Raw genomic sequence first — 26,709 nt, forward strand, 5'->3', positions numbered from 1 at the left:
CCTGAGGGTTACTGCTCAACATGGGTGCTGGGTTGATGGTTGGACTTGGTGATCTTTTCCAGCTCAGAATGATCCTGTGATTATTTTCTTGACGCTCAGGTTTTTGCCCACTAAAGAAAACTGAAAAAAACCTGAAAACTGGGCGTCACAGATTTATGTGACCATCTGTGACCACCAGAGCCACCCCTCCCCAAACACCTTCCCTAACTGGAATGTTGAGTTTTGAACTTGGGATAAGACAAAGGTGCTACTTTCATCCAGTTACCCAGGGACTGGGGAGAAAAATGGATCCACAAGGGTATTGGAAGAGAGAGGGTGATGCTCAAACATTCAGGGGCCAAGTTACTGTGCAAAGGAGCACAGCCCAGCTCAGGCTACAAACTGATAAGGGACCCTTTATCAGGTCTGAGTAGGGGACTGCCTCTTTGTCACTGCTCAAGGGAACTCAGCTGGGATAACTCCCCTGCCCTGGAATATTGAGACATTCACAGGTAGCCTCAAGGTGTTCACCTTGCCCAAAATGGACTGAACGGTGCTGATATCAAAGGCAGCTGCATCACCTTTGAAGGTGTCAGAGTCCCAAAGTGTCCTGTGACCCACAACATTCCATCATCCAGGGTGAAACTCCCCACACCTGGGCATTCCCACCTGAGGCTGAGGGAATACAAACCCAGATTTTGTGTTCCATGCACTTCTCCCACCACTTCTTTGGGATTTTCCCCTCATCACCTGGTGGATCCACTTTATGACCACCAGACACTGAGATTGCAACAACCAAGTCTCATCATGAGACCTGTGGGTGGTGAGATCTTTCTCCACTTATCCTTTCCCTTCTCTTCCTTATATCACATTTTCTGAAAAGTGATATTTTAATGCTTTCATGTTGTCATATTCCTATAGTCAATAACAGTCAAAATGGCTACATGGCTGTTTTTCTCTGCAACTAAATTGCTCTAAAATAAACCCTTCATATACATTTTTTTCCCCCCAAACACCAATTTTGGTTTTTGGGGTGAATTGTACCACATGTGACTTGGCTTTCTAGGGTGAGTTGTACCACATGTAGATGAAACAAACCCAAGTGGAGTTTACAACATGCTACAAATGACAGCAGCTTGCTGACAAATAATGCCACCAATTATGATTTTCTCTGGTCAAAACCTCATCAGAGAGGGAATATTTTAGGCTGGAGAAACAGCACCAGGATTTCCAGGCCTTTATCAGCTTGGGTTGATGATAACTGACTGTTACCTGGAACAGGAGGGTACCTGGAAGTCAGAGGGGTGGAAATGCCTGGGAGAGATGCACAGCTCCTCTCAGTGTGGTGCTTCATGATTTCCCTGGGGCCGTGTTGATTCCCGTGGAAGAAATGCAGCAAAAGGGCTCTGAATGTGACGTGGAACTCACGGTCTCCAGCCAGGATGGTGGGGCTGAGAATGGTCACAGCAAGTTATAGCCTGGGGGTGCGGGTTCATCACCACCTCTGCTGGGTATAACATCCCATCCCAGAATCCCTGACAAGGCCTAACTCACATTCTCCCAGGATCATCCAGTCCCACCCGTGACTGACCCCACTCTGTTCCCAGCCCAGAGCCCTGAGTGCCACATCCAGACCTTCCTTGGACACCTCCAGGGATGGGCACTCCAAACCTCCCTGGGCAGTTCCAATCCCTGACCACCCTTTCCATGGAGAAATTCCTGCTGCTGTCCACCCAGACCCTCCCCTGTCCCAGCCTGAGGCCGTTCCCTCTGCTCCTGTCCCTGTTCCCTGGGAGCAGAGCCCGACCCCCCCTCCTGTCCGGGAGTTGTGCAGAGCCACAAGGTCCCCCACCGAGCCTCCTTTTCTCCAGGCTGAGCCCCTTTCCCAGCTCCCCCAGCCACTCCTCACACGACTGACTCTGTCAATCCTTCCTGAGCTCAAGGAGGTCTCAGGGACTCGTGCCATCCATAAGGAGTGGCAGCAGGGTGGGTAAATCCAGCCTCAGCACAGCCCTGCTGAAGCACAGTGCTCCATTCCACCCAGGGTGAAGTGACAATGGCACAGTGTCCCCTGCCCTTTGTCACTGTGCATGAGCTGCAATAAAAGTGTCTTTGTACAGACACAGGAAAATATTTGAGCCGACCACTGCAGAGGTCAGGGTGGGTTTAATCACAGCAGAGTCTTCACCAGGGACTTTGCTGAGTTCACTTCTTTTTCTTCCCCTTCTTTTTGAGAGAGCCAGGCCAGGGATGGCCCCGGAATTCCAGGAAGGCAGCAGCGTTGTGAGAGATGTAGTAAGCGTTCAGCATGGCAGCTGGGCTGAAGAGATCCACTTCTTTCACATCCACTTTATTTGCACCTTTTTGGGACCCTTTGCCTTTGCCTTTACCTTTACCCTTGGGGTTTTTGGCTTTGCCTGCCTGCCAAGAGAAAACGACCACAAACCCACTCAGTTTTGGGTCTTCGTTGTCTCATTTCTGGTGAGAGAATTCCAGGTTGAAAGACAGAGAGCTGGGAGTTTTCAGCCTGGAGAAGGATCCAGGGAAAGCTCAGAGCCCCTGCCAGGGCCTCAAGGGGCTCCAGGAGAGCTGCAGAGGGACTGGGGACAAGGCCTGGAGGGACAGGACACAGGCAAGGGCTTCCCACTGCAAGAGGGCAGGGATGGATGGGATTTTGGGAAGGAATTCCTGGCTGGGCTGGAATTGCCAGAGCAGCTGTGGCTGGCCCTGGATCCCTGTCAGTGCCCAAGGCCAGGCTGGACAGGGCTTGGAGAAACTTGGGATAGTAGAATTTGGTTGGAATGAGATGAGCTTTAAGGTCCTTCCAGCCCAAACCATTCCATGATTCCATGATCCCAAGACTTCCCAGAGCAGCTGTTTTGTTAGATCTTAGTCCTGGCTCAAGTGTTAGCTCAGAGCCCCTCACCCAGACCCCAGTACTTCGTGATTTTATGTAAGGACTCCCCAGCATTAATACAACTCCCACCCCAATCCCTGTTTGCTCTGCAGGCTGTCAGAACCTCTAAATCAGACTGAACTAATCACTGTCCCCAGTGCTTCCATCTGGCTAAAAAAAAGGTTTGTGCACAATGGAAGTCAAACATTCCTTTCCACTGATTGTTTTTTTATTTTAATTATTACGTGAGGATGCAGTCCTGAAGTAACTTGGCCTGTGTTCATCCACTCCTGGGTGCCTGCTTGAGTCTCTGGATCCTAAACCAGGAAAGCAGGACTCCCTCCCACAGCTTCCATGGATCTGGGATGGAACTGCTCTCCCACCACTGGTGGTTACACAAATCCAAACCCACGCATGTAGTGTTAGAATTTCTAAGATCTCCTTTCACAGCTCAGCGCTACTCAGTGCAAAAGAGACAAACACTTGTGCTCTGGGGTGTGAGAACAGAGTAAAGGGCACAATCCTAAGAATTAGCTGGGACCATGGTGTGAAAAAATATGAGAAGGTAAAAACCAAAAAAATTTAAAAATTAAATTTTCTATATAAAACACACAGACCCTCTATTACAGAAGCAAAAAAGAGAGAAAATAAAAATAAAAGTGTAAACTGCACCTGATGGCAGATCATTTGCAGAATGAAACTACTTGAGCTCAGACATATGTTTGAGATGGTGACAAGCCTCTTTCACAGACCTGGACTGGACAGAATTTGTGGAATACTTCACATGTTTCCCCTTCCCAGGGACATGCTTGTGCCAGGTTTTGCAGCCAGCCAGTCACCTGAGTCCCACTCTTTGTTAGCCCAGGGTGTCTGGTGGGTTTTGTAGGTTTCTGGTAGGAATTCAGCCTGTAGCTGATCTTTCCAAATATAAAAGATGCTCACAGGCTTTATATGCTGTGTACAACATTTTACAGCCTGCAGCCAAGAAAAAAAAAAAAAGGTAAAAATCAGAATTATGTTTATACTTGCACACAAAGTTGATTTGGGCCAGTCAGTTCTGTCCTGCAGCTGTGGGAAGGAACCTTTTGGATATAAACCCTTTTCCTTAAAGAAGTGTTATCAACGCTTCTGAAGGATCAAAGGTGTTTTACCATGGCTGAGTCCTTTAATGGAACAGCTGGGACTCTTCATCAAGCCCTGGAGATGGCCCCTGCAACACAAAATTATGTGGTTAGTTACACAGTGTAAATAAAGCACCTGTGTCTGTGTCGGTCCTCACTCAACTTCGAAGGGAAAAAGGGAAAAAATAGTTCCTTGCAAAAACAGGTCGAGGCGGGTCATCCCTAAAAGCTGATACTCACCTGTGAAATCAGCTGCTACCTGTCAGATTCCAGGACTCAGCTTTACAGCAAAGCCCTCCAGGTTTACAGTCACAGAATCCTGGACAAGGCCTCCAAGAACAACTCCAGCCATCCCCCAGCACTGCCAGGGCCACACTCACCCCAAGTGTCCCCAAGTGCCACATCCACATGGCTTTGAAATTCCTCCAGGGATGGGGACTCCATCAAACCCTGCAGCTGTGCCAGGGCTGGACAGCTCTTTTAGGGAAGGAATTTTCCCCATATCCACTCTACACCTCTGGCACTCGAGGCTGTCCCTGTTCCCTGGGAGCAGAGGCCGACCCCCACTCGGCAGCGCCTTCCCGTCGGGGAAGCAGGTCCCTCCTAAGCCTCATTTTCTCCTGCGGCTGCCCCAGCCCCACCTCCCCGTGTAGAAGTGGCAGAATCTCACCTTCCCGTCCCCACATCCCCACAGCTCTGAAGCGGCCGCGACCTCTCTTCCCCCGCAGAGCCGCCATAGCCTCCCCTCCTTCTCTTCAGCGTCACGTTGTCATAGCAACCTCGGGGCGGGGGTCCCGCGATGATTGACAGCCCTTTGTCCAATCAGTTGCCGGGGGCCGGTGCCCGCGCGCGCCTCCCGCCGCTGCGGTCGGCGCGGGGAAAAGGGCGGGAAAAGCTCTGAGGGGCCTGAGGGGAGCGGGCGCCGCCGTCACCGCCCTTGTCTCTGTCTCCGTCCCACTCACAGCTAAAATCCCCAGGGAAATGTCACAAAGAGGCGAGAAAACCCCCACCGCGACAACTTCGAGCTGAGAGGAGGAGGGGGAGCAAGTCGTGCTTTCCAAAGGTCTTGGAAAGAGTGGTGTTCGGTGGACTATTAGTGGAATATTCACGTTACCGCTGCGTGACACGGGGGAGTCTCTGTTTAAATACCTGACTCAGCCCTCCTTCACCACAAAAATATTTCAGAAACAACTTCTGCTTTGCCTCCTTCCAGAGCCACCGGACAGCAGGTCCTGAAAACTACGTGTAAGGGAGGTTGGATATTACCAATAAATCCCCATAAACCGAGGCCTGAGACACAGGGAAGTGATGGAGGTGGAGGGGTTTGAGAGAGTGATAGGAACATGAAGGATTCATTTTGTTCTCTGCGCCTTTTTTAGACACAACAATTTTATCCAAGGTTAGTAATGCTGCTGAAGGTGGGTTGGTTTTTAAATTTGGGAAAAGATATGGGAGAGAGGAGTCTCTCCTGCATCCCTCAGCACCACATTTTCCCTTGCAAAGCACTAAAATACTAGGCACAAGTGAAAAATATCAGTAGGAGCTGAATTCCCTCAGAGAAAAACAAAAATAGCTCAGCTAAACTCCAACAAACACATCAGCGAGTCTGTCTACATTGTGGGTTTATTTTTACCTTTAACATTAACCTCTCTAAATGTGCTCTCTGCTGCATAAGGATACTTCCTTCTTCCCTAATAAAAAGACTTGGTAGTGTGGCTCAGGAAAAAAGTCTGCAGATTTGGGAGTAAAATTCTCTTAAATGAGCCTTGGATAATGAATTAAAAAAATCCATTCTGTTCATGGAAATTTTGTGTCATTTGTATTAACAGGGAATAAAAGAAACAATCATAATTACATTAATTCTCTCCTTTTAGCAAAGACAACTGTCAGGAGGCCACATTATAATTGTTGAGGCAAAAAGGAAGGCACAGAGCACTGAAATGTTCAATCAGGGAGACAAAAATCATCCTGTGCAGTCAAATGTTGTGTTTTGTGGCAGTGCTTGGACGTGGCTGCAGAACAAGCTGCTGTTTACACATGCAAGGCTTTGATAAATAATTAAGGGAAGCTTCTCAGACTCCAGAGTATAATAAGCTTGACCTCATACAGTCACTTCTGTGGTTACAAGTGGATAAATAGAGTCAGCCAGGACATCTCAGTGTTGTTATTTTTATGGAACTATTCACAGGAAAAAAATTAGGGATACTTTTTTTAACATTGCCAAACTTAATGGATAAAGGCCAAATCCCCCCAAACTTTTTTTTTTTTTTTGGCTGGGGGGGGCGGGGGAATCACTCACAATTCTGAAAGGAACTTTGTACCTTTGTAGCCTTTTATCCCTCACTGAAATTTGCATTACATTCACCAAACAGTTCAAAAGTTGCCTAGAGAAGACTGAGAAATTAATAACTCAATTTTATATGCTTTACATCCCCAGGAAACAGGGAGAATCAACAAGGAAACAGAAGAATCTGTGCTGAGGTGCTGAAGAAATGGACTTACCCACAGCAAAACTTTCAGCAAGCACCTGTAGGGTGAAAATGAAAAGAGTGCTTTACTGCAATTACAACAGGAACTGGGGAACAGTGGAGGGTTCCTGGAACCAACACTCCTGTTGGGGTAGATAACAGATGTTCCTCCAGCTGTGCAGAAACCACTCAAAACTGCGTTCTGAAACTGCTTTGCTGAACATACTAAATGGCTATTCCTTAATTGCTGTCCCCCAGCTCTTTTGAGAATTTTTAAGCAAGAGAAAATCTTCATTGTGAAGCAAAAAAAGTTTGAAACTGCTGCTTGCTTGCCAGGATGGGACATAAATATTCAAATAAGTCAAATAAAGGCGTAGCCTCTCCCTAAGTCACTTTTCTATGCAGAGGTTCAGGTTTTCTGTGGAGATCTCTCTCTGGGAAGCAGAAAATTTGGTGGTGATGGTTGGAATAAATTGTAATTCAGGATAAGTTTGTACCATCCTCCACCACCCAGACATTCAGGTAAGGATTTGTGTTTTTAATCTCAGTAAAAATAACAGGCACTGAAAAGCACAATTTAATTCAGAAATATAGAAAAATGCACATTGAGTAGGTACTGGCTTTTTTTCTTTTTTTTCCCCAACATGTTGTGGGGGAAAAAAAGGTTTGAGCCAAAGGCTTTTCTAAGTTTTTTTAGCAATTAATTCAATTTTCCCTTGAGTGGAGATGGGGAGGGATGAGGGCTAAGTTTGGGGGATGTTTTTGTCCTTAAAAAAAAAAAACAAACATTTAAATTAAGACATAGGAAGAAAAAGCTTAAATAAAGAGGTGCCTTTTAAAAGTTGGTTTATTTTGAACAAAAGCGTATTTTAAAAGATTCTAAAAGATTTCATGCCATTTCCATGGATATTTTCAAGGCCTTGGACAGACCCTATGAAAGAGACATTCCCAGGTTAATTAATTATTTAAGCAATTAGCACAAATCCTGCCATAACAAACACTTGTTTATTTAGGGCTTCCCTGCCCTGTATGAACACACGATGCTTTGACAAATGCCACCACCCTCATGTAATACAGCTTTATCCAAGAGTAGTGTTCATTATTTAATTTAAGCATTAAGTTATTAAACTGATAGAAAGTTTACAGCTCAATATCCTCTTGATTCTGAAAGTTAGGGACCACTGAATCCATTCTTTTCCTCATAAATTGTTCAGCAAAGCACTTCCCCCTCAGGGCACAGACATTCCCCCAAACAACCAAAATCTGTGTAAAAAAAAAAAAAATCGGGTTATTTACCGTGGTATTTGTTGTCTCCTCAGGGCTGGAAGGGCTAAAGAGGACGTGGAACCATAATGACACTCAGGAGGGAGAGAAATGGGACCTCCAAACACTGCACAGCACGAAGTTTAACAAAGGTGAGTGAAGGTGGGGGGAAGCAGAGGTGCAAAGGTGACGGATGGGTGTCCAGGGGACCGTGCAGAACCTGTCCCTGGTGGCACCAGGACTCTGGGCTGGGCCGTGTGTCCCCAGCAGCAGCACAACACGGAATGTTGTCTCCATTCCAAGCCAGCCGGTGCTCCTGGTATCCCAGGGCAGCTGGGGTGGTGTTGGAAGCACATCAACAAGCCAGCCAGAACTGAATGGATCTAAACCAACGGAGGCACAGCGTGGGGCGTGCGGGAGGGATGGAATTCCCAGCTGGGAATCCTCACACCAAGCTAGAGACACGCCTGGGCTCTGAACTCACTCTGGAACCTGCTCCGTGGCCCCTGCCGACACTTCACGGTCTCCAAGCAGTCACAGGACGACCTCCAAAAAGAGCAGTCTGCTAGGCACAGAGAGACTTGGTCTCTTTGGAAAGTTTCAATCACTTTTTCTTTCCCCCAGCTGTGCTGAAAACCCCCCAAATCCAACTCAACCCTCCTCTCCTGAGCCCTCTGGGAGGCGGGAGCGGGGCTGTCACTGGCAGTGCAGCAGCTCCTCCCAACGAATGGGCTGCGAAAACACCTCCCGCTCCAGCCAGAGCTCGTAGGAGTAGTGAAAGTCCTCGGGCAGCTCCAGGCGCTGACCCAGCACGCTCTGCAGGCAGTTGTCCACCGGGGCGAACTCCGAGTCCTGCGGCTTGTCGTACCTGCGGCTGTTGAAGGCTTCGATGTTGGCTCTCAGCGTGCATTCCTCAGCCTGGAAATCCCACGGCCTCGCGTCGATATCTGCGGTGAAGGAGGAACAACTCCCAGGTAGAGTGTGGGAAACATCGCTCTGACATTGCTCTTCAGAAGGGCTGAAGGTTTCACATGAATTAATCGCTGTCGCTCCTAATTATTATTATCCCTAACCAAATCCCATCATGTGTGCATTTTAACTTAAGATATCCCGTAAAAATGTAATTATTCCTGCTTTAAGGACTCTCTATAATTACCCAGCTTTTTTTCACGAAGACCCCACCACTCTTACTGAAAATCTCCACTGACCACTGAAGCAGGGAACAAGATTTAAAACATTTAAAACCTGGTGAGCTTATTATGAGCTCCTTACCTCAAATTGTTTTAAATTTGGGCAAATGCACCTATGAATGATACTGAAAAGCTGCAATAACCATGCCATTATGTCATATTATCCAAACACGTAACATAAAAAAAATATCCCAGTATTTTCAAAGCTGGCTCTAAATCTGACGGTGCAGAACGGTGCCATAAAACACTCAGAAAAAAATCCCCAGTGGTGACAACAATTTTGGAGGTTTTAGTGCAAAGCAAGTGAAGCTGGTTGCAAAGGCAGGGGCAGGGGGACGAGGCCGGGCAGGACTCACCGTTGCCATAGGCCCAGTCGTCGTTCATGCGGTGCCGAACCTTCTGGTAGATGGCAGACATGGTCTTCATGTTGCTCTTCCTCCACTGCCTCCCCAGGTACTTGGTCTGGATTTTCAGCAGCTTGAGCACGTAGAGCTGCATCATTGCCTGCTTCACCTTCAGGGCACGCTTCAGGATCGGGGCTGATTTAAACACCACCAGCATCTGCCAGGAAATCAGCACTGAGTAATGCTCAGGGCAGCTGAGCTCTGCTGCTTCGGGCACCAGCACCCAAGCCTTTGTGTGCTACAAAGCCCCAGAAAGAGAACAGGAGTGTTCAACACAACCAACGCTCTCTGCACAGGGCTTGAGGGTCACAGCAATAATGTTATTTGCAGGAGAAAAAGTGTTTCTGCATTTAAGGCTCAATGTGTGAAAGAAAAAAGGGAAGATGATGAAGAGCAGAAGCTCCAGCATTTCCACAAGAAACCCTGAGCACAAGGCCGAGCTGATCCTGCTGTGTAGAGCCAGGGACATGTTCCAAGTGAAATACTGGAGGGTCTCAGGGGGAGGGGACACCCCCTTACCATTGTCCTCGAGTGTTTCCACTTGGTCAGCTTGTTGAGGATCCTCAGCAAGTTAATGCAGGAGAACAAATTCCTCCAGCAGAACTGGTTGTTGTCTCCGGCTTCCTGCAAGGGGAGAAGTGCAACCCCGACCACAGCGTTCATCAGCACTGCCACAGAGAGATGTCCATGGGCAGAAATCTTTTTTTTTATTGTCTGCACAAGTCTTATTTCTGAGGGAGGACAAGCAGCAGAGATGCCTCCTCACTTGGGTTAACATCAGCAGATTCTGGGGAAACCCATTCTGAAAAACTCCACTTTTAATCTGCTTTTAGAGTAAGAGCTAGTAATGGGATAAATCACATTATTTCATCATGGGAAACATATTTTGTGGTAGATTTGTATTCCTTGTTTACAGCCAGAGAGCAAATTGCAGCCTGGTGATCACCACTGCTTTTGGTAACTATAGAAATTAATTCATGCTTAGACCACACATTACAGACCAGTAAAAGGAAATCACAAATCCCCACAGGATGACAAATATCAAGGGGACCAGACCTTTCTGTAACAAAAATCCCCTCCAGCCTAAGTGCTGCTGAGACATTGTTTTAAATATTAGGTAACTGTAAACACCCTCAGCTCCAGCTTGTGGAAATACTGCCCTTGGCACTTAGAGCAGTAATTCCAGCACTGAAGTAACTTGCTCCGTGTTTGAACAATTCCAAGCACAGGAGAAATGTCCCACAAAAATCCCGTTTGGGGATTAGTGGAAAACAAGGGCTACTGAATTTATAAAGCACTCATAGCCAGCTACAGCCTTCTTAACTTGGGGCAAAAACTCAACCTGTTTCAGGATCTGGGTACCCTCAGGAGGAGTCTAGGGGAGTCACTTCTCCCAGTGTCACTTCTCTCCAGTGTCCAATCCAGCTTTGAAAGCAGAGTTACCCAAGAAAATCCCACCAGCACAACCCTTTTGCTTTTAAAGGCAAGTGCCAAACAGAACCAAGCAATTGCTGAGGTTGAAAAGACCTCCAAGGTCACTGAGTCCAAGCTGTGCCTGATTCCCACCTTGTCCCTAGCCCAGAGCCCTGAGTGTCATGTCCAGGCCTTCCTTGGACACCTCCAGGGATGGGGACTTCAAACCTCCCTGAGCAGCCTCTTCCATTGTCCAAGAAGCACCCAGAAGTGGGATGTCACCAGAATGTCACCAGGATGTCACTGAGATGCTCACAGATGCTGTCTGGTGCTTTGGGGGTCCCAAACTGCAGTGCCCCTGCAGTGTCACATCATGCCCAGGCCTAACCTGCATCCTCCACACCAAGAAATTTTCCCAAAGATCTCAGGTGAAGAAGCCAATATCCGTTTCTTAGGCTGGTGGATTTGTTTGTCACCAGTCTGATTTTCAAGTAGGGGAGGATCTTTCCATCAGATTTATGGAAGGAGGGAACAGGCTAAGACTCTAATACCCCTTCTAAGGGGTGGATCAAGCCCTTTGCAGACCCCTCTGGAGTGACAGGAGAGGGGAGATGGGGACTGGCCAGGATTTGAAGAGCCTTTCCCACAACAGGGTGGGTGAACCCCCCACCACCTCAGCTACTCTGGATTTACACCTGGTGGGGACAGTAGTTACCCCCTGGGAGACAGCAGAGCTGGTTCTCCTTGGGATAACCCAGAGACACATCACTGTCTTCAACCCACTGAGAACACAATCATCTGTCAGATCCTCTAAGAAATGTGTTACACTGGGATGTTAAAATCACTCATCAGAGTGGCAAAAAAAGAGCTAAAACAATGCATGAAGTGCTGCCTGAAGAAATAGAAATACATGCACAAACATGCCTCGATGTGTCTAATTCCTATTAAATCCTTACTTCTGGCTATCCTCCCAAAGATGAACCTTTGTGGTAAGATTCAAGTTGGTTTCTGCATAATTTCTAATTAAATTGCTCTCCCTTGAGGGTAACATCCATGTCTTCTAGAGGAAAGTGAAAAGTGCTGTCCTTGAATGTGACAGCTCTCAAACTGTCAAGACCCTACTGGGAATATTTACCCTAAAAACGTTCCGTTTTCTCCTAGAGCCTTAAGGCTGAATATGATTAGCATGAGCCATGGAGCCCTCAGTGTTGTGTCACTAGGTGTCTCCATTGGTCCAGGGTAGGATGGGGACACCCAGCCTTCAGCAGCCCGTGCACCTGGGAAAAATCTTTCTCTCTGATAATTTCGACTTTTACACACCTAAGGAAAACACAGGCCTCAGACTGCAGCAGCACCATGAGATCATCCCTGCTCAGACTGGATTTGCTCAGGATCCTTCTTAATGATTTGGGGTCTCCATCCACTGTCCATTTTTTCCTGTTAACCCCAAAGCTTTCCCCTGTGCTGTATGAGTCCAACCTCTCCTGCACTTGAATTATTGTAGCTATGAACCTGCCACCATTATTATCTCATCTGCAGTCTGTGTGTTCGCCCATCCCATCCATGCTCTGGAATACTTGAGGCTCCTCTCCATAGGGAACTTGGTCCATTCCTTAGAAACTGGTATCTCATAAAACAGGAGTGCTCAGAGCAATTGAAACCTGGGAGGCAACAGCCTCTGCGTAAATTCTCTTTCAAAGCAAAAGACTCTTGTCTTGACAGAACAAGAGGAAACAGCCTCAAACCGTGCCAGGGGAGGCTCAGGTTGGACATCAGGAAGAATTCCTTATGCAAAGGTGGTCAGGCCTTGGCAAGGGCTGCCCAAGGAGGTTTGGAGTTCCCATCCCTAGAGGTGTTCATGTAGTTCCTGGATGTGGCACTCAGGGCTCTGGGCTGGGGGCAAAGTGGTGCTTGTTCAAAGAATTTGACTTGATGATCTTGGAGGTCTTTTTCAGCCACAATGATCTTGGAATTCTGTGATCTTATTCTGTGAAAGGGAAAACCCTAAACCCAACTATTTTTATGGGGTGCCCAACACCAGCACTGACTCTTCCCCACTTCCCCACAGCTGACAGTGACTCAGAATAGTGATGGGAGGAATTTTCTAGGGGGAAAAAAGCCTAATTTTGGAAAGATTGGGGGTCACAGGAAAAAAAAAAAGGCAGAGAATAGAAAACCCAAATCCTTCCTCATGCTGTCACATAGAGCAATCCTGGCCACAGAAACCCTTTCTGTGCTGCTTACCAGACTTTCTGCTGTGAGCTCGGGCAAGTCACAGACTGTGCAGTGTGGATAATCCAGGACAGAGATGCTGCAGAAAATGGGAAAGAAGAAATTAGGAACCAATTAACATGATACAAACTTTTAAGATGATCTATATGATCATGCCCAGCAATCTGTAACATTTCCCTTGCTCTTTGTCTGGAAATGCCACAAGTAATTTGGGTGGGGAACAATCCCATCTCCAGCATGTGAAGCATAGACAGCATCCAAACGAGATCCCAGCCTTAGCTTAATGGAGCACATTGATGCCTCCTGGCTCCAAAGCTCCATCCTGAGTGCATTAATAAGGACTCGAAGGATTTGGATCCATTAAGACAGGACAGATGAGTTATTCATATGCATATTTAAAAAGGGGGAAAAAGTAAACAAAATAGATCTGAGGTTTCAAAGGTTGGCAGCAAGAAAATTCATGGTGAATGACTATTCAGAGTATCAGGTTTTTCAAAGTGTCCAGGCCTATGGATTTTGTAGACGTAGTCAATTAAATACACCCAAAACTGGAATTTACACCTCACTGGCTCACAGTGTCCAGCTGCACATCCCACCTCACTCACAGGTGCATATCCTGCCTGTGAAACCTCCATCCCAGAGCAGAGGAGGGAGCTGAATGCTCCTGGGATATGTTTCCTACTTACTTAAAGCACAGGACCAAAAGTGGAAATATTTATAGCAGGAGGATCAACAAACTACTTCTTATTTTTCCATGTGTGCCTCCTCACACAGACACAACCATATCGTGCAGGAGACAGACCAGCCTACACATGCAGCTGAAGAGCAACAAAAAGAGCAACAAAAAGGAAGAAAAGGATTTTTTTTATCATTCCAACATCCCTGTGGAGCTCCTCTCCAAAGAGAGAAATCCTGCCCTGGTGAGCAGTGAAAGATCTGTGCTGTCTCAGGTCTTTAATTCATGGTGGTCCTGTCAGTGCCCTGCTCAAAACAGGGCTGGTACCTCTCTCAGACCAGCAGTAAAAGACCGTGACAAGAGTAGAAAACCTGAAGGAGTAAGGAAAGCTGAATTACAGCTATTAAAAGTGGGAAAGACCTGGAAGATCCTACCCCCCTCTGGCCTTGATAAAGCTGTGGCACAGAGATGCCTGGTGGCACTGGATGGCTCCCCAGGCGTCCATGTGAAGATGAAAACTACTTTATTTTAAAGATGATGCCTATTTTATTTTAGTTCTATTTCAGCAGCCCAAACAGAGATTGCAAACCCAGCATCCAGTCAACCTCATCATGCCAAAGGGATTTGCTCCCTCCACATATTTCTGTAGTGGACAGGACACCCCAGAGCTGTGTGAGGTCACCTGGGTCCCCCCAGGGCTCCCCAAGCATGAAGCCTTCCTGCATCATCACCTCTCTGTCCCCAGCAGTGGCTGTACCTGTTTTTGGCAGTGATGTAAGACATGATGTTCTGGTTGAAGAATTTCAGGATCAGTGGGATGCAGTTGGCAAACACCAGGTGTTGGGACACGTATTCAAACTGGGGAAGAGAAGGGAAAAAGGTCAGTGTTAGCTGGGACAGCTGGGAGCACCACCTGGGAATGGAAGCCTCTTTCCAGCCAAAAGCAAAGCACTTGGGATGGTTTGCCCCAGACACCTCACAGACCATTTTCTCCCTGAAGTTTGCTGTGTAAAGTTTGTGTCAGGCACAGCAGCTGGGAAATTCCATTTGCTGTAGGGAGGACACACAAACTTCACAGCAGTGCTTTAGGAAGAGCTGCACCTCGTGGCTTTTCAAAATTAAATCTGTGACCAAACAGTGTGTGGGGAAGAGGGAAGGCATTGTAGCTATTACATGAGAAAATACAATAATCCCAGTTCCCTTAGAAATTTTGACTGAAATAATATCCCTATTTTCCTACTTGCTTTTAATTTCTCTCTCCCTCAAAGCATTAAATGGTTTTCAAGGTCCTTTCCAACCCAAACCATCCTACAGTTCAACACTACAACAAATGTCTCCTGTCCTCTAAAGATACAAACTGCAGCAAAACCCAGTCCTATCCCGTCCTGCCCTTCCCATGCCTCTCCATCCAGATCTCCAATTTGAGAGGGAAGGAACAGTTTGTTCTCATCTCAGCCTGGTGCCAGCTGTCAGCATTGGCACACCACAGATGACACAACACCAAGATGACACAGCACTGGGATGTGCTGCAAGTAACTAACCCTTCCAACCCAAACCATTCCATGGTTCTGTGATTCCTTCATTTCAGACCTGCTGGAGTTCTCACGGTGCTCCCACCTTTGTCACAGAGAGTACAAAACCACCCAGATGAGACACAAAAAAAAGCAGAGCCAGGGGCATTTAACCCCACAGCTTTCTCCAGGCTCAGCAGCAGGCTGCAATGGCCCTCCTGCCTGGGGGGAAGAAAGGAGACGAGCTGCTTTGAAGTGAGAAAAATTAATGAAGGGATGTGGGGCAGGGGGGAGCAGAACAAATGTAGGATTGTAAAAATGTGGGAATTGGTTTCCTTTTACCCAACCCAATATGTGGATTTCTATTTATTCTCAGTTAAATATCAGCGGGTTTTGTAACGCAGAGGGATTTGTAGCGTGATGAAAGCTTTAGCAGAAAAAATTAGAAAACACTAATTGTTCAACTTGCAGAACGAGTGGAGAACTGGACCACAGCTCATATTAGTCATTGTTTTTTTTTAACCAAGGAAAGCCCTGGAGTAGATGCAGTTTGATTAGTGCCATGCAGATGGAACAAAAATCACATTGGGAACAAAAATCACATTGCAACTATGACCCAGATCTCCTGCCTCTGTTGAAACTGGAGTCCCAAGAACCTGATCCTGCCAAAACCAGATTAGGTGACCTCGTGAGGTCCTTCCCAGCACTATTTCTGGGCATTGGAGATGACAGAGCAAAAGAGAGTCTTGCCTAACCCCCTTCCTCTTCTCCCTTCTGCCAAGGAGGCTCGTGCTGTCTCCTAAATTTAGCCTGAATGGATATTCCCAGAAGTCTAAAAGCTCCTGCCACGTGAGTAGAAGTGATGTTGTCAAAGCACAACACCTGTGGGTTATCCCCAGATGTACAAATCCTGGAGCTATGGAAACGTGACCACAGCTCCTCATGGAAACTCTCCCTGGAAGTCTTCTAGGACAGGGTTTATCGGGACCTTCAAGCCCAGCTTGGCAATAACCATCCCCTCCTTTAGGCCCACCTGGTAGATGTGGTTCAGCTTCAAGTGCTTGAGGAGCAGGAGCAGCAGGGCCGAGATGCTCTTCACGATGATCTCCTTGTGTCTGTTCACATCAATGCCCAGCTTCATGCTCTGCAGGACAGTGATGCTGGGGTGGAGGAAAAAACAGCACCGTGGGTGTAACAGCAGGGAGGCCCAAGGGACCGTGGAGTTCTTGCTCATCTGGATGAGCTCTACGAAACCTTCGCTCCCCCCGGGACTCCCATTTCCACCCATTCTACCTGGCGATGGCAAAATGTGTTAAAAAGGATGAAGACAGGTGGATTTCCACCAGGAATCCTGGCGGAATGGCAGAGAGGACACCTCTCTGCCAGATGTGTGCTGACACATCTTTATGATTTGGGTCATTTAGCAGGGTTTTATCATTTGTATTGCTTAGCTTGGAGTGGCTGCATTCAAATCATCATCGCAGCGCCACTTCCTTGGCTTTGACAGCTCTGCCCTGGATGCCAGCAGTAATTTACACCTAGCCAAGCAAATACCCCAAACCTGGAGCCCACCACACCTATCAGCTCTCCTGCTTGGCCCAAGACTTGGTGGCAAGGCTGGGATGGCAAGACTTGGTGGCCACCTGGTGAAGGACTTACGGCATCTCTTCAGGCAACACATCTGCCAGGATGTTGATGGAGTCAGTCTTGGCCTTGGAGGTGGGTGCAGCAGCCAGGAGGATCTTCAGCAAAGCAATCTGCAGGAGAGGACAGGTGTGGGGAGATGGCCCAGGAAAGGGAGTTCCTTCCTACTCCTTCACTTGCCAAAACTGGACAACCTCAAGCCAACTCTACAGAGTTTCACCAGACCATGCTCAATCTCTGACAGACAGGACAAGTGTGGGGAGCTCAGCAGCTCTGTTTGATCCTTAACCTGAGGGATCACACGTGCCTGAGCTTTGGTAGTGTGGGTAAAACAACACAAAGAACATCTGGAGTTTAAATGCACTTCAATCTCTGTCTCTCTCTACGTGACCCAAGCAGCATCTCAGAATCCTCTGAATCCCTCCTCTTGGACTGTACTTTCCTCCCTGAACTCTGCTCAGGATTCCCCCAAAATCTCACTGTCCAGGTCCTGAACACACCTCAGCCCTGCTCTCTGAGCTCCCAGACTGGCACCATTCCCTACTCCAAAGCTCTTCCTTTTTTTTTTTTTTTTTTTTTTTTGAGGAACAGAGGCTTACCATGTACTGGGGGAGATTGTACAACATTGCTCGATACAAGACCTCACAAGGGGTTTCTTGGACTTCCTCTTCCCCCTAGGGCAGAGAAGTATTCAAAACAAGGGAAAATGAAGTAAAAATAAGAATGGATTTACATGACATCTTGGAAACCTCCCATCTTCTCTCTGGTGATGGGGTGAAGCAATTTCTTCTTACCAGAGACATGGGGCACTTCTCCAGCTCTTCCTCATTCTTAATCTGGACATCTGAGATGGAAATGTACTTGTGCTGGCAAAACACACAGACAGAGGCAGAGCAGTGTCACAGCTGAAGGAGAAACACCAGTGATGGTCCCAGCAATAGCCCAATGAGGTGTGCAGGTCACAGCAGAGCCACGGGGAACCCATCCCTACATGGGACATCATTCTGTCATTGAGGCCCCTCACACCTCCTGCCTTTGGTTACTTCTACCTGCTCCTTCTAGGAGCTGTCTGTAAGGAATTAGAGGGACAACCACTTCCAAAAGACATCCCAGACCTTAGATAGGGTCAGTTGGCCTCTGGAGGGGTCTCATTCCATGTGGAGCACTGCAGCAGGAGTGTTCCCCTCTGAGAACAGCACTGGTTTGGGAATGTATGTCCAAACCCAGCTCTGAAAGTCTGTCACCTTCAAAACACATGGCAGACACTCACCAGGAAGCAGGAACACTACACCTTGGATAAAGGCAAAGTAAAAATGCTGGAGAGGCTACTCTAAGATTCAGATTTTGATTTCTTCGCCTTAATTCCTGCGAGAAGCTCCAAAAGCTTTTCCTGTGATAACCAACTTTTTACTCCCTGCAGTAACTGTGTTTCAGTGGGTTTGGCCAGGAGGATCCACGTGGCGGATATCCCATGCCTGGATGGGATATCTCACCTGCTTCAGGGTCTTCACGCTTTCATGGATTGGCCGTGGGAGCCCTATCAGGGTTTCGGTGTCCCTGGGGAAGAGGAAAGAAGGTCAGTGCTGGGAAGGACATCCATGTTCAAACATTTCCAAGTCATAACGGGTAAAAGAGGGAGCCTGGAGTCTGCTGAATGCATCCCAGGTGGGTCAGAAATTGGGAGAGGTGTTGCTGCCCTCCCACCTCCTCCCCATCATGCCTGCACGAGAGAGGAGAGACATGGGGGTGAAGAATTGGGGTGAAATCAGATGAAACCAGAAATAGGGTGGAGCCAGTCTGAACCCAGCACTGCACCTAAAAATGAATGCACCCTGTTGGGCCTGTCCCAGGATGACTCTGCACCCACAGCTTGATTTATTCACAATCTTGGTAATTTGCTGTGGATACCAAACTGTCTGAGCTGCCTTTTGCATCAAACCAGCTCCTGGCTTGGGCCAGCGGTCACTTATTCTGGGCTAGGTCTGATTTTTAATAGAAAGAGGTCCCTGGGGACCAGTGTCTCCAGGAACATGTTTTTCTAGCACTGCTTTCATTGCTGCAGCTCTGGCAAACCCAGCACTGCCTCATCCTGAGCATGCCTTGAGCTGGGAAAACTTGAGCTTTGTGGACACCTCCCACCACTGAACCCTTGCTGATGGAAGCTCCAGGGCAGATTTCATGGATAAAACACTCACTGTCCAAGCGTGAATCCGATGAATTTGTTCCTGCTTGCTTCCAGGAAATGCTCGATGTCTTTCTGTCTGATGGAGCAGCAGAGAGACAAAATCAAGGAGAAGGTTGGAAAACAGCCATGTACAAGATCATAACCTCAGACTGATTCCTAGAGATCTCAACAGCAGAGGGCAAAAGCCACCTTTGCCCTCACTGGCTGGGGGTAATGTGAACATGAACCATTTGTATTTGCTGTGCAACTCCATGGGAATGTGTGAGTAGACTGAGAGGAGTTTTCTACACCCAGCACCTTTTGTATCCACCTTCTGTGCTCCTCCTCACACACCAAGGAGCATCTGCTTGCTCTGAGAGAACAAATGTCCACGGTCTGTCAGAGCACACGCTGCTCCAACAGCTAGCTGACATCTTGTCCACCTCGGGCATCTTTCATGGGAACTGCTCGGCATCTCTGCACTACAAGCAGGACATGAGCTGTGAGCCAAGGTTCTCCTGGACAGAAAGGAATCCAGCTGGATTTCCAGCCAGCAGCCAAGGAAAGCAGCAGCCATTTGATTTCAAAGCTCAGAGTGGTAAGTGACGTGCAGCACCACCATGGAGATCCATGTGGGAAGCCAATTCCTGCTGTGGTTCTGCTAGGAATGCTTTGGACAGACAGACTTAGCCCTGTCACTGCTCCTATCTCAACAATATCTATTTGCTCCTGTGTTTTAAAGATACTGGATTAAACCCAGGCTTGGGATAAACAGCAAAAAAAAAACCCTCACACGGATCAGAGGGAAAGGGACAGAGGTTTTCACCCTCTTTTCCTAACATTCCCTTATTTCCTGTGTGGATAACTGTCTTAGGAAGGAAAGGCACCAACTCCTTTGTCCTTAGGCACCAACTCCTTTGTCCTTAAATGCTTTTCTCTGCCACTAAAAACGGTTTCACCCAGTCACACAGGGCTCCTACTCACCCAAGATGTCATGAACCAGCTCAGTCAAGGACTTTGTGCTACCAAGATCCACTGGGATCTGGTTGGGGAAGCTGACCCTGCTCCCACTGTGCCCCAGCACAGCCTCCTTTCTAGTACAACCTGAGATATGCAAAATTGCCCATTTATTGGCTTGGGCTGGGTTTAGCTGAGCTCTTCCCCAGAAGAACTCCCACCGAATGTGGCAAGTGGCCAATCCAGAAAGGACCAACCCTGACAAAAAGACAAGTGGAGTCACTTCAATTCAGTCTGCCAGAGGCCAAAACCTTCCGAGTGCTTCCCAAAAAAACTGTAATGAACTCCAGGACAGGTACGGCTGGGGAGGATGGCGGTGACATCAGGTGGCTTTACCTGACTTTGGGGGCCCAGGGGAGCCCCTTGGGGAAGGACACCCTCTCGATGGGCAGGCGCTGGGCTGGCATGGCAGGGATGATCGTGTCCCGCTCCATCAGGTCCAGCTCCCCCTCGATCCCGCTGTCCACGTCATCGTTGTCTTCTTCATCAACCCCTCCCTCGTCGTTCTTGAAGGGATCTCTCTCGTTGTAGATATCCAAACTGTCCTGCTTCATCAGGGGCTGCAGCAGAAGGGGAAGGAGAAATTCAAGTCACTTCAAGGATTTTATTTCCTTCTCAGGTGCTGGGACCAGATATCTCCATTCTGAAAGGATCGAGCTCTCAGATGTTCCTCAGGTAAGGATTTCCCTCCTAGCTGTTTCCACCAACACCTGCACAAGAATAATTCTTTCTGTACCTCTAATCTTGCTGCTCTAGGAGGTGCAACCCCATTTTCCACCTTAACTTTTGGGGCTTCCATCCAACATCTCTTCCTTAGCAAAAGGCATTTTCATCCTCAGACCATAACACAGAAAGTCTTAAGAGCAGAGCTAAAAAAAAGAACTTGATGTGAACCGTTTGCTCTGTGGTGCTTATCAGCCCTTTGCCATAAGGTCAGGATGTTCTCTGACTTACTCTGGATCAAACACCCCATGGGGCTGATCTGTTGCCATTGAAATTGGTGGATGAACAACTGGACATGCTCCGACCACATGTACTGAGAGCCCAAACCCCCCCCAGCCCTGAGCTGATCCCCCAGTATGGGCAGCAGGGGATGGGGGATCCTGCCTCTGTGCCCAGGTGAGACCCCACCTGCAGAGCTGCCCCAGCCCTGGGGACACAGCAACAGCACCTGGAGCTCCTGGAGAGTCCAGAGGAGGCCCCGGAGCTGCTCCAGGGCTGGAGCCCCTCAGTGCCCAGGGATCCAGGCTGGGAGAGCTGGGGGTGCTCACCTGGAGAGGAAAAGGATCCAGGGAGAGCTCAGAGCCCCTGTTAGGGCCTGAAGGGGCTCCAGGAGAGCTGCAGAGGGACTGGGGACAAGGCCTGGAGGGACAGGACACAGGGAATGGCTTCCATTGCCGGAGGGCAGGGATGGATGGGATCTTGGGAATTAGGAATTCCTGGCTGGGAGGGTGGGGAGGAGCTGGAATGGCAGCTGTGGCTGCCCCTGGATCCCTGGGAGTGTCCACGGCCAATTTGGATGGAGCTGTGAGAAACCTGATCACAGGGAAGGTGTTATTTGAAACTGGATGGTCCTTAAGGTCCCTTCCAACCCAAACCATTCCGTGAACCTAAAACTGGAAAACACCGGAGCACTTAGGGATGGGGGGAAGGGAACCATAACCACAAGCACTCCTGGGCTCCTGCTGGAAACCCATCCCGGCCCAGGAGGACTCTCCGGCTCTCACCCTGCGGCTGCGGTGGCCCCGCTTCTGCTGCTGCTGCTGCTGCTCCACCAGCTCGATGGCATAGGTGGGCGGGGAGGCGGCGCGCATCCCCCGCACCACCTGGATGCTGTCCTCGGGCAGGGGCGGCAGCCCCAGCTCCTCCCGCCGCCGCACCTTCATGGCCTGCAGCCCCTCGAACCCGCCCAGCGTGAACTGGGCACAGAGACAGAGTGAGAGGGGAGAGCACAGAGCACACGTGGAGCACACAAGTAGTAACCAGGAGAGCCGAGGGCAAAGACACCTCGGCACCGGTGGTGAATCTCCAGATTCCTCCCCCACCCTCACCCCAGAAGGAACTGTTTGCCTTGTGTTAAATAACCCCATTATAGCTAGGTTGAACGGTGGGAAACACCCAGGATGCAGCAGCACCACTCCAGAATAAAAGTTTCTGGAGCAAGGACGGGTTTGCACTCACCAGGAGCACCTTCCAGAGCAGGAGCAGGACCTTCTTCATGGGGAAGTGTGGAGCGTGGCCGCTGCAGAACTTGGTCACCATCGTGAAGAGCAGCAGAGCAAACGGCTCCTCAGTGTGCACGGGGAAACCTGGTGGAGATGGGACCAGGACGGGGGTCAGAGCCAATCCCCCATCCCAGCATGACACAGGGACCTCGACAGGGCACAATGAACTTTGGGGCTCACTTAGCTCCATCCTGAAGGTCTCCCGGCATGTTTTCCACTCAGGGGGATCAGTCTCCTGCTCCACACGGATGTTCTCCACCATCAGGTACATGACACTGAGCAGGACCCTGTTGGGACAGCACGGCAGGCAGGTGTGAGGCTACTCCATCCCCAGAGATTGTCCCACAGCTCTCCCAGCACCAAGGGGGTACCTGAGCTCCGTGCTGTCGGCCAGGGAGATGGCTGGCTTCCGCAGGGCACTGCTGCAGGCCTGGCTGTTCCTGCAGGAGAGGGATGAGCTCAGAGCCAGCCCCCTCATCCCCACCCCAGGCAACGTCTGGGAATGCCACAGCAGGGGATGTGACACTGCTGTGGCACCTCCCGAGGAGGAGGAAGAGGATGGGATGAAAACATGAAGAAGAGGAGGATGAGGAGAAAATGGTGAGGAAGAGAGGAAGAAGGAAGATGAAAAGGAGGAAGGTGAGAAGGATGAGGAGAAAGAAGATGAAGAGGAGGGTGAGGAGCATTGAAGAAGAGTGTGAAGAGGTTGGGGTGAAAGAAGAAGAGGAGGAGGATGAGGAAAAAAGGGGAAGGAAGATGAAAAGGAGGAAGGTGAGAAGGATTAGGAGAAAGAAGAGGTAGAAGAGAAAGAGGAAGAAGGAAGAAGAAGGTGAGGAAAGTGGGGAAGAAGATGAAGAGGAAGGGAGCAAATTGAATGGGAGACGAGAAGAAGGAGAGAAAGCAGATCATAGAATCACAGAATCATTTTGGTTGGAAAAGACCTCTGAGGTCATCGAGTCCAAGAAAAGGAGGGGTGAGAAGAAAGAATGAAGTGAAGAGGACAAGGAGGGAAAGATGGGTGAGGGCAGTACGGTCCTCTCACTCAATCTCCATGTTGAGAAGCTCCAGGAAGGCAGAGAAGGTTCCCAGCTGGTACAAGAGGAAGCTGTTGTGCCGAGACCAGTGCAGGACATCCCCTTCATTATCACAGTCCCCAAAGACACCTGGAGAGGCCCCAGAGAGAAACACTGGTGAGGGAGGATCTGCCTTTGTACCCCTGGGGTCCACAGGATCACCCCAGGCAGGAGCTTCACTGCACCAACCTGACACAACCTCGAGAAAGGCTTCTCCCAACGCCCCACAGCAGCAGCTCCATGGCCACACCCAGCCATGGGGGATGTGTCCTTACCCTGTGCCAGGTACAGGATGGCCCGTGCTACTCTGAGCCTCTTGTCCCTGTTGACCACCTCCAGCCCATCCAGCAGGTGCATGACATAGGCCTTCTGCTGAGCCCTGTCCAGCTCCAGCCACCTCCTGTCCGGCACTGGAAAAGGGACATGACCTCCAGCCGGGTGCTTCCCTGGGGGTCCCACTCTTGCCCCGGGGTGCTGAGCTGGTACCTTGAGTGTGAAAGTCCTCCTCGAAGCATCTCCTGTTGTGGCTCAGCTCAGGCTCCTCAGTGTAGCTGTACAGTTCTGATGAAGACAGGCATCATCAGGGATGTGGAGGGGCTTCACCTGCATCCTCATTCCCAAATTCATTGGGAAGCATCCCTGTGCACCCAGGCAGACATGGGACAGAGACCTAAACTGGTCCCTGAGCTCTACTGCAGCTCCAAGGGCACCTTGTGGCCCCCCAATGCCCCCAAATTCATCACCTTCTTCCCCGTGTCCTGGCTGGGCTGTTCCCAGCTCTTGCTCCAGCTGCATTTGCAATTTCATTGGGGTTTTTGAGGGGACATTTGAAGCCTCACTTAAGCAGTTTGGGAATGAAGGGAATGCAGGAACACCCAGGCAGAACCTACACTGATCCCACATCCAGCAGCTTGGACATTTTGCGTCCTGCAAAAAGGGGCCAGACTTGGAGGGACACGATGTTGCACCTGTTCTTCGCAATTCCTGCCTGTTCCTATAGAATCCCTACAGTCCTGAGGTGCTGAGCAGCAACACGGAGGACTGAAGTGATCCTGCAGGGAAGGAGGAAGGATCCCTTGCAGAGGAAATGTGTTTTTGCCAGGCCAGCTCGTGCGGCTGAGATAGACCAAGCTAAAAATAACCCCATTTTCTCCGGACACGCTCGGGACAGCGGGGTTACGGAGCAGAAGCAGCTGGAGCCGCCGCACAGCAGGAACGCAGGGGACAAGGACACGACCCGCCCGATAAAGGGTGACACCTCCCGCCTGGGCTGTGTCACCGGACACTCCGCCCTCCTGCCACCCCCGGCGTCGTGCCCTGGGTAATTGGGAGCGCGGGGTAATCCCCGTGTCCCCACGCGTCCCCTCTGCGTCCCCAGGGGGTGAGCGGCTCTCTAATAATAAACCCCGCTTGCTCTTTTACTGCAGGGATGACACCATTCAATATCCATCCTCCATCCCCCATCCCGGCGGGATTTTCATTTTCCCTGCCTGCCGGGCACCTATAAATAACAATGCAGCACCCAAAACCTGCTTTCACCTGCCAGCTCAGCGCCGTGGCCGTCGGCATCTCCGTACTCAAATTCCAGGTTGGGACAATCCACGGAGCCCTGCGGAGAGCGGGATGGGGTTAGGAGGGGGCTGGCACATCCCCGAGGATATTTTGGGATGCGGGACGGCTGCCAGCACTCGCAGCCGTTGCGCCAAAGCTCCTCCAGCCTCCGGAGCACCGAGCGACTCGCACGGATGGGTCTCCCGGGCTGGAGCGGGGAGTCCGTGAGAGGCCTCCTAAAATACAGCGAAAATGTGGAAACCGTGTGTAAAACCAGCATTTCTCGAATCCCAGGGAAAGCAAAGGCACGACACAAATGAAGGTGAATATTTCATGCATTTCAAAGCCCCGCACGCCCTAAAAACAAACCCCGGGACTGGTTCAAAGCAAAAGCCCCCGGGAGGATGCTGCGGATCCCTGATCTCCGTCCTCAGCACCGCAGATCTGACAGCTCTCGGGGCCGGGCTTTGCCTTCCTGATCTCCCCCTCCTCCCCTGCGGATGAGGAACTGGAGCATGAAACTTCGCCGGAGGATTCCGGCGGGGCAGCGAGCAGGCAGCCGCAGCCGAACGACCCAAGGCCGGCACCGCGCCGCCCTGCCCCGGGAAAGGGAACACATGAATGGGTAATCAACTAAATTAACATAATTTCCCATTCCGAGTCTCAGCATCCCTACTCGGCAGCCGGGCTGGAACTGATGCGCATCGCCGTGATTAATATTGATGACCCAGGAGGATGCGCGGCTCCGGGCTGAGCCCGACTTGCTCAGAAACGCTGGTTCTTCACCCAATTTCTGCAGCCTAGCCGGCGGCGCGGCTCGGGGAGTTAAAGCCGGTGAGGAATTCGGAGAAGCGCGTGCAGCCCTAATCCGCTTCGAGAGACCGAGCCAGGGAAGCAAAGCAAACCCCAAATTTACGAGTTTAGGGGCACGGCTTGGACACCGTTCCCAGGGACCCGCAGCTCCTTGGTGGGAAAGCGAATTGTTCACGTCCTTTGCTCTCGGGGGTCCCGCCGTGGCTTTACGGTAGCCGGGGACATCAGATCCCGGTCGATCCTAGTGACCCGATCCCGGTCCCGGCACCCACGAAGCCGCGCGGGCGCAGCTGGGGCAGAGCAGCCCAGCGGGGTTTGGTGGTTCCCCCGTGGCCCGCGGTTTTGGGGCAGGAGGAGTGAAGGGGGGTGGAGGGGACTGCGGCACCCGGACTTTGGTGAGGGGCGTGGGTAAAGGGGAGCCTGCCCAGGGCCCAGGGGGTCCCCAAAACTCTGCGGCTGGGTCTGAGAGTAGAGCGGGGAGGTGCCAGTGCTGAGGCTGAGCCAGCACCCCAAAATTCTGCAGCTGGGTCTGAGAGTGGAGCGGGGAGGTGGCAGTGTCGGGGAGCGCCCCTGGGGATTGCCCGCTCCAGGTCGGGCATCGCAGGACCCCTAAAACGTCCAGTCTGGGGGAGGGAGCACCCCAAGACCGGCAGCTCTCCTCCAGTCTTGGGTAAGGCTCCTTCCGCAGGAGCCCCAACGCCAGAGCAGGGACTCCCTACGCCATAGCAGGTCCCGTTGGAGCCCCGGGGGTGCCGGCACCGAGCTCCGCGCTCTTACCTCGGACTCCTTCCGCTGGCTCCTGAAGAGCTCCCGGCCCTTGGGCTGCGGTTGTGGCTGTGGCAGGGGTTGTGGCAGGGGTTGTGGTTGGGGCTGGGGCTGGGGCTGTCCCGGCCGGGCCCTGCCCGGGGCCGGGGCTCCGCCGCCTCCCGCTGCCTCCATCCCGCGGCCGCCGCCAGCACGTGGGGGCCGGGCCCCGCCACGCCCCCGCCACGCCCATTGGTCCACCAGAGAGGGGCGTGACCTGAGGACACACCCCGCATCGCCATTGGTCCGGAGAGGGATGGGGCGG

At 50.4% G+C, this 26,709-nt stretch overlaps 2 protein-coding genes across 3 annotated transcripts; both read right to left on the minus strand.

Annotated features, from left to right (window-relative positions):
- Positions 1-1,974: 1,974 nt before the first annotated feature.
- SMKR1 (small lysine rich protein 1) lies at positions 1,975-8,421 on the minus strand. Of its 2 annotated transcripts, none has more exons than XM_062492406.1 (3): positions 7,761-8,421; positions 4,027-4,085; positions 1,975-2,400 (listed from the first exon to the last, which is right to left on the minus strand). In XM_062492406.1, exons 2-3 carry the CDS (start codon positions 4,027-4,029, stop codon positions 2,185-2,187), a joined length of 219 nt encoding a protein of 72 aa, XP_062348390.1. In that variant the 5' UTR covers positions 4,030-4,085; positions 7,761-8,421; the 3' UTR covers positions 1,975-2,184. The 2 variants fall into 2 exon arrangements, with proteins under 2 accessions (XP_062348390.1, XP_062348391.1); XM_062492407.1 differs by lacking the exon at positions 7,761-8,421 and adding an exon at positions 4,667-4,678.
- STRIP2 (striatin interacting protein 2) lies at positions 8,422-26,579 on the minus strand. Its single transcript, XM_062492405.1, has 21 exons — positions 26,418-26,579; positions 24,816-24,885; positions 23,763-23,837; positions 23,552-23,686; positions 23,246-23,366; positions 22,575-22,643; positions 22,384-22,490; positions 22,160-22,287; positions 21,706-21,897; positions 20,315-20,538; positions 18,993-19,058; positions 18,291-18,354; positions 17,592-17,663; positions 17,397-17,471; positions 16,813-16,910; positions 16,187-16,313; positions 14,400-14,500; positions 12,979-13,045; positions 9,841-9,945; positions 9,274-9,478; positions 8,422-8,674 (listed from the first exon to the last, which is right to left on the minus strand). The coding sequence occupies exons 1-21, from the start codon at positions 26,577-26,579 to the stop codon at positions 8,424-8,426; spliced, it is 2,514 nt and encodes an 837-aa protein (XP_062348389.1). The 3' UTR covers positions 8,422-8,423.
- Positions 26,580-26,709: the final 130 nt, after the last annotated feature.

The sequence above is a fragment of the Cinclus cinclus genome, chromosome 4, assembly GCF_963662255.1.
Source record: "Cinclus cinclus chromosome 4, bCinCin1.1, whole genome shotgun sequence".
Classification (NCBI taxonomy): domain Eukaryota; kingdom Metazoa; phylum Chordata; class Aves; order Passeriformes; family Cinclidae; genus Cinclus; species Cinclus cinclus.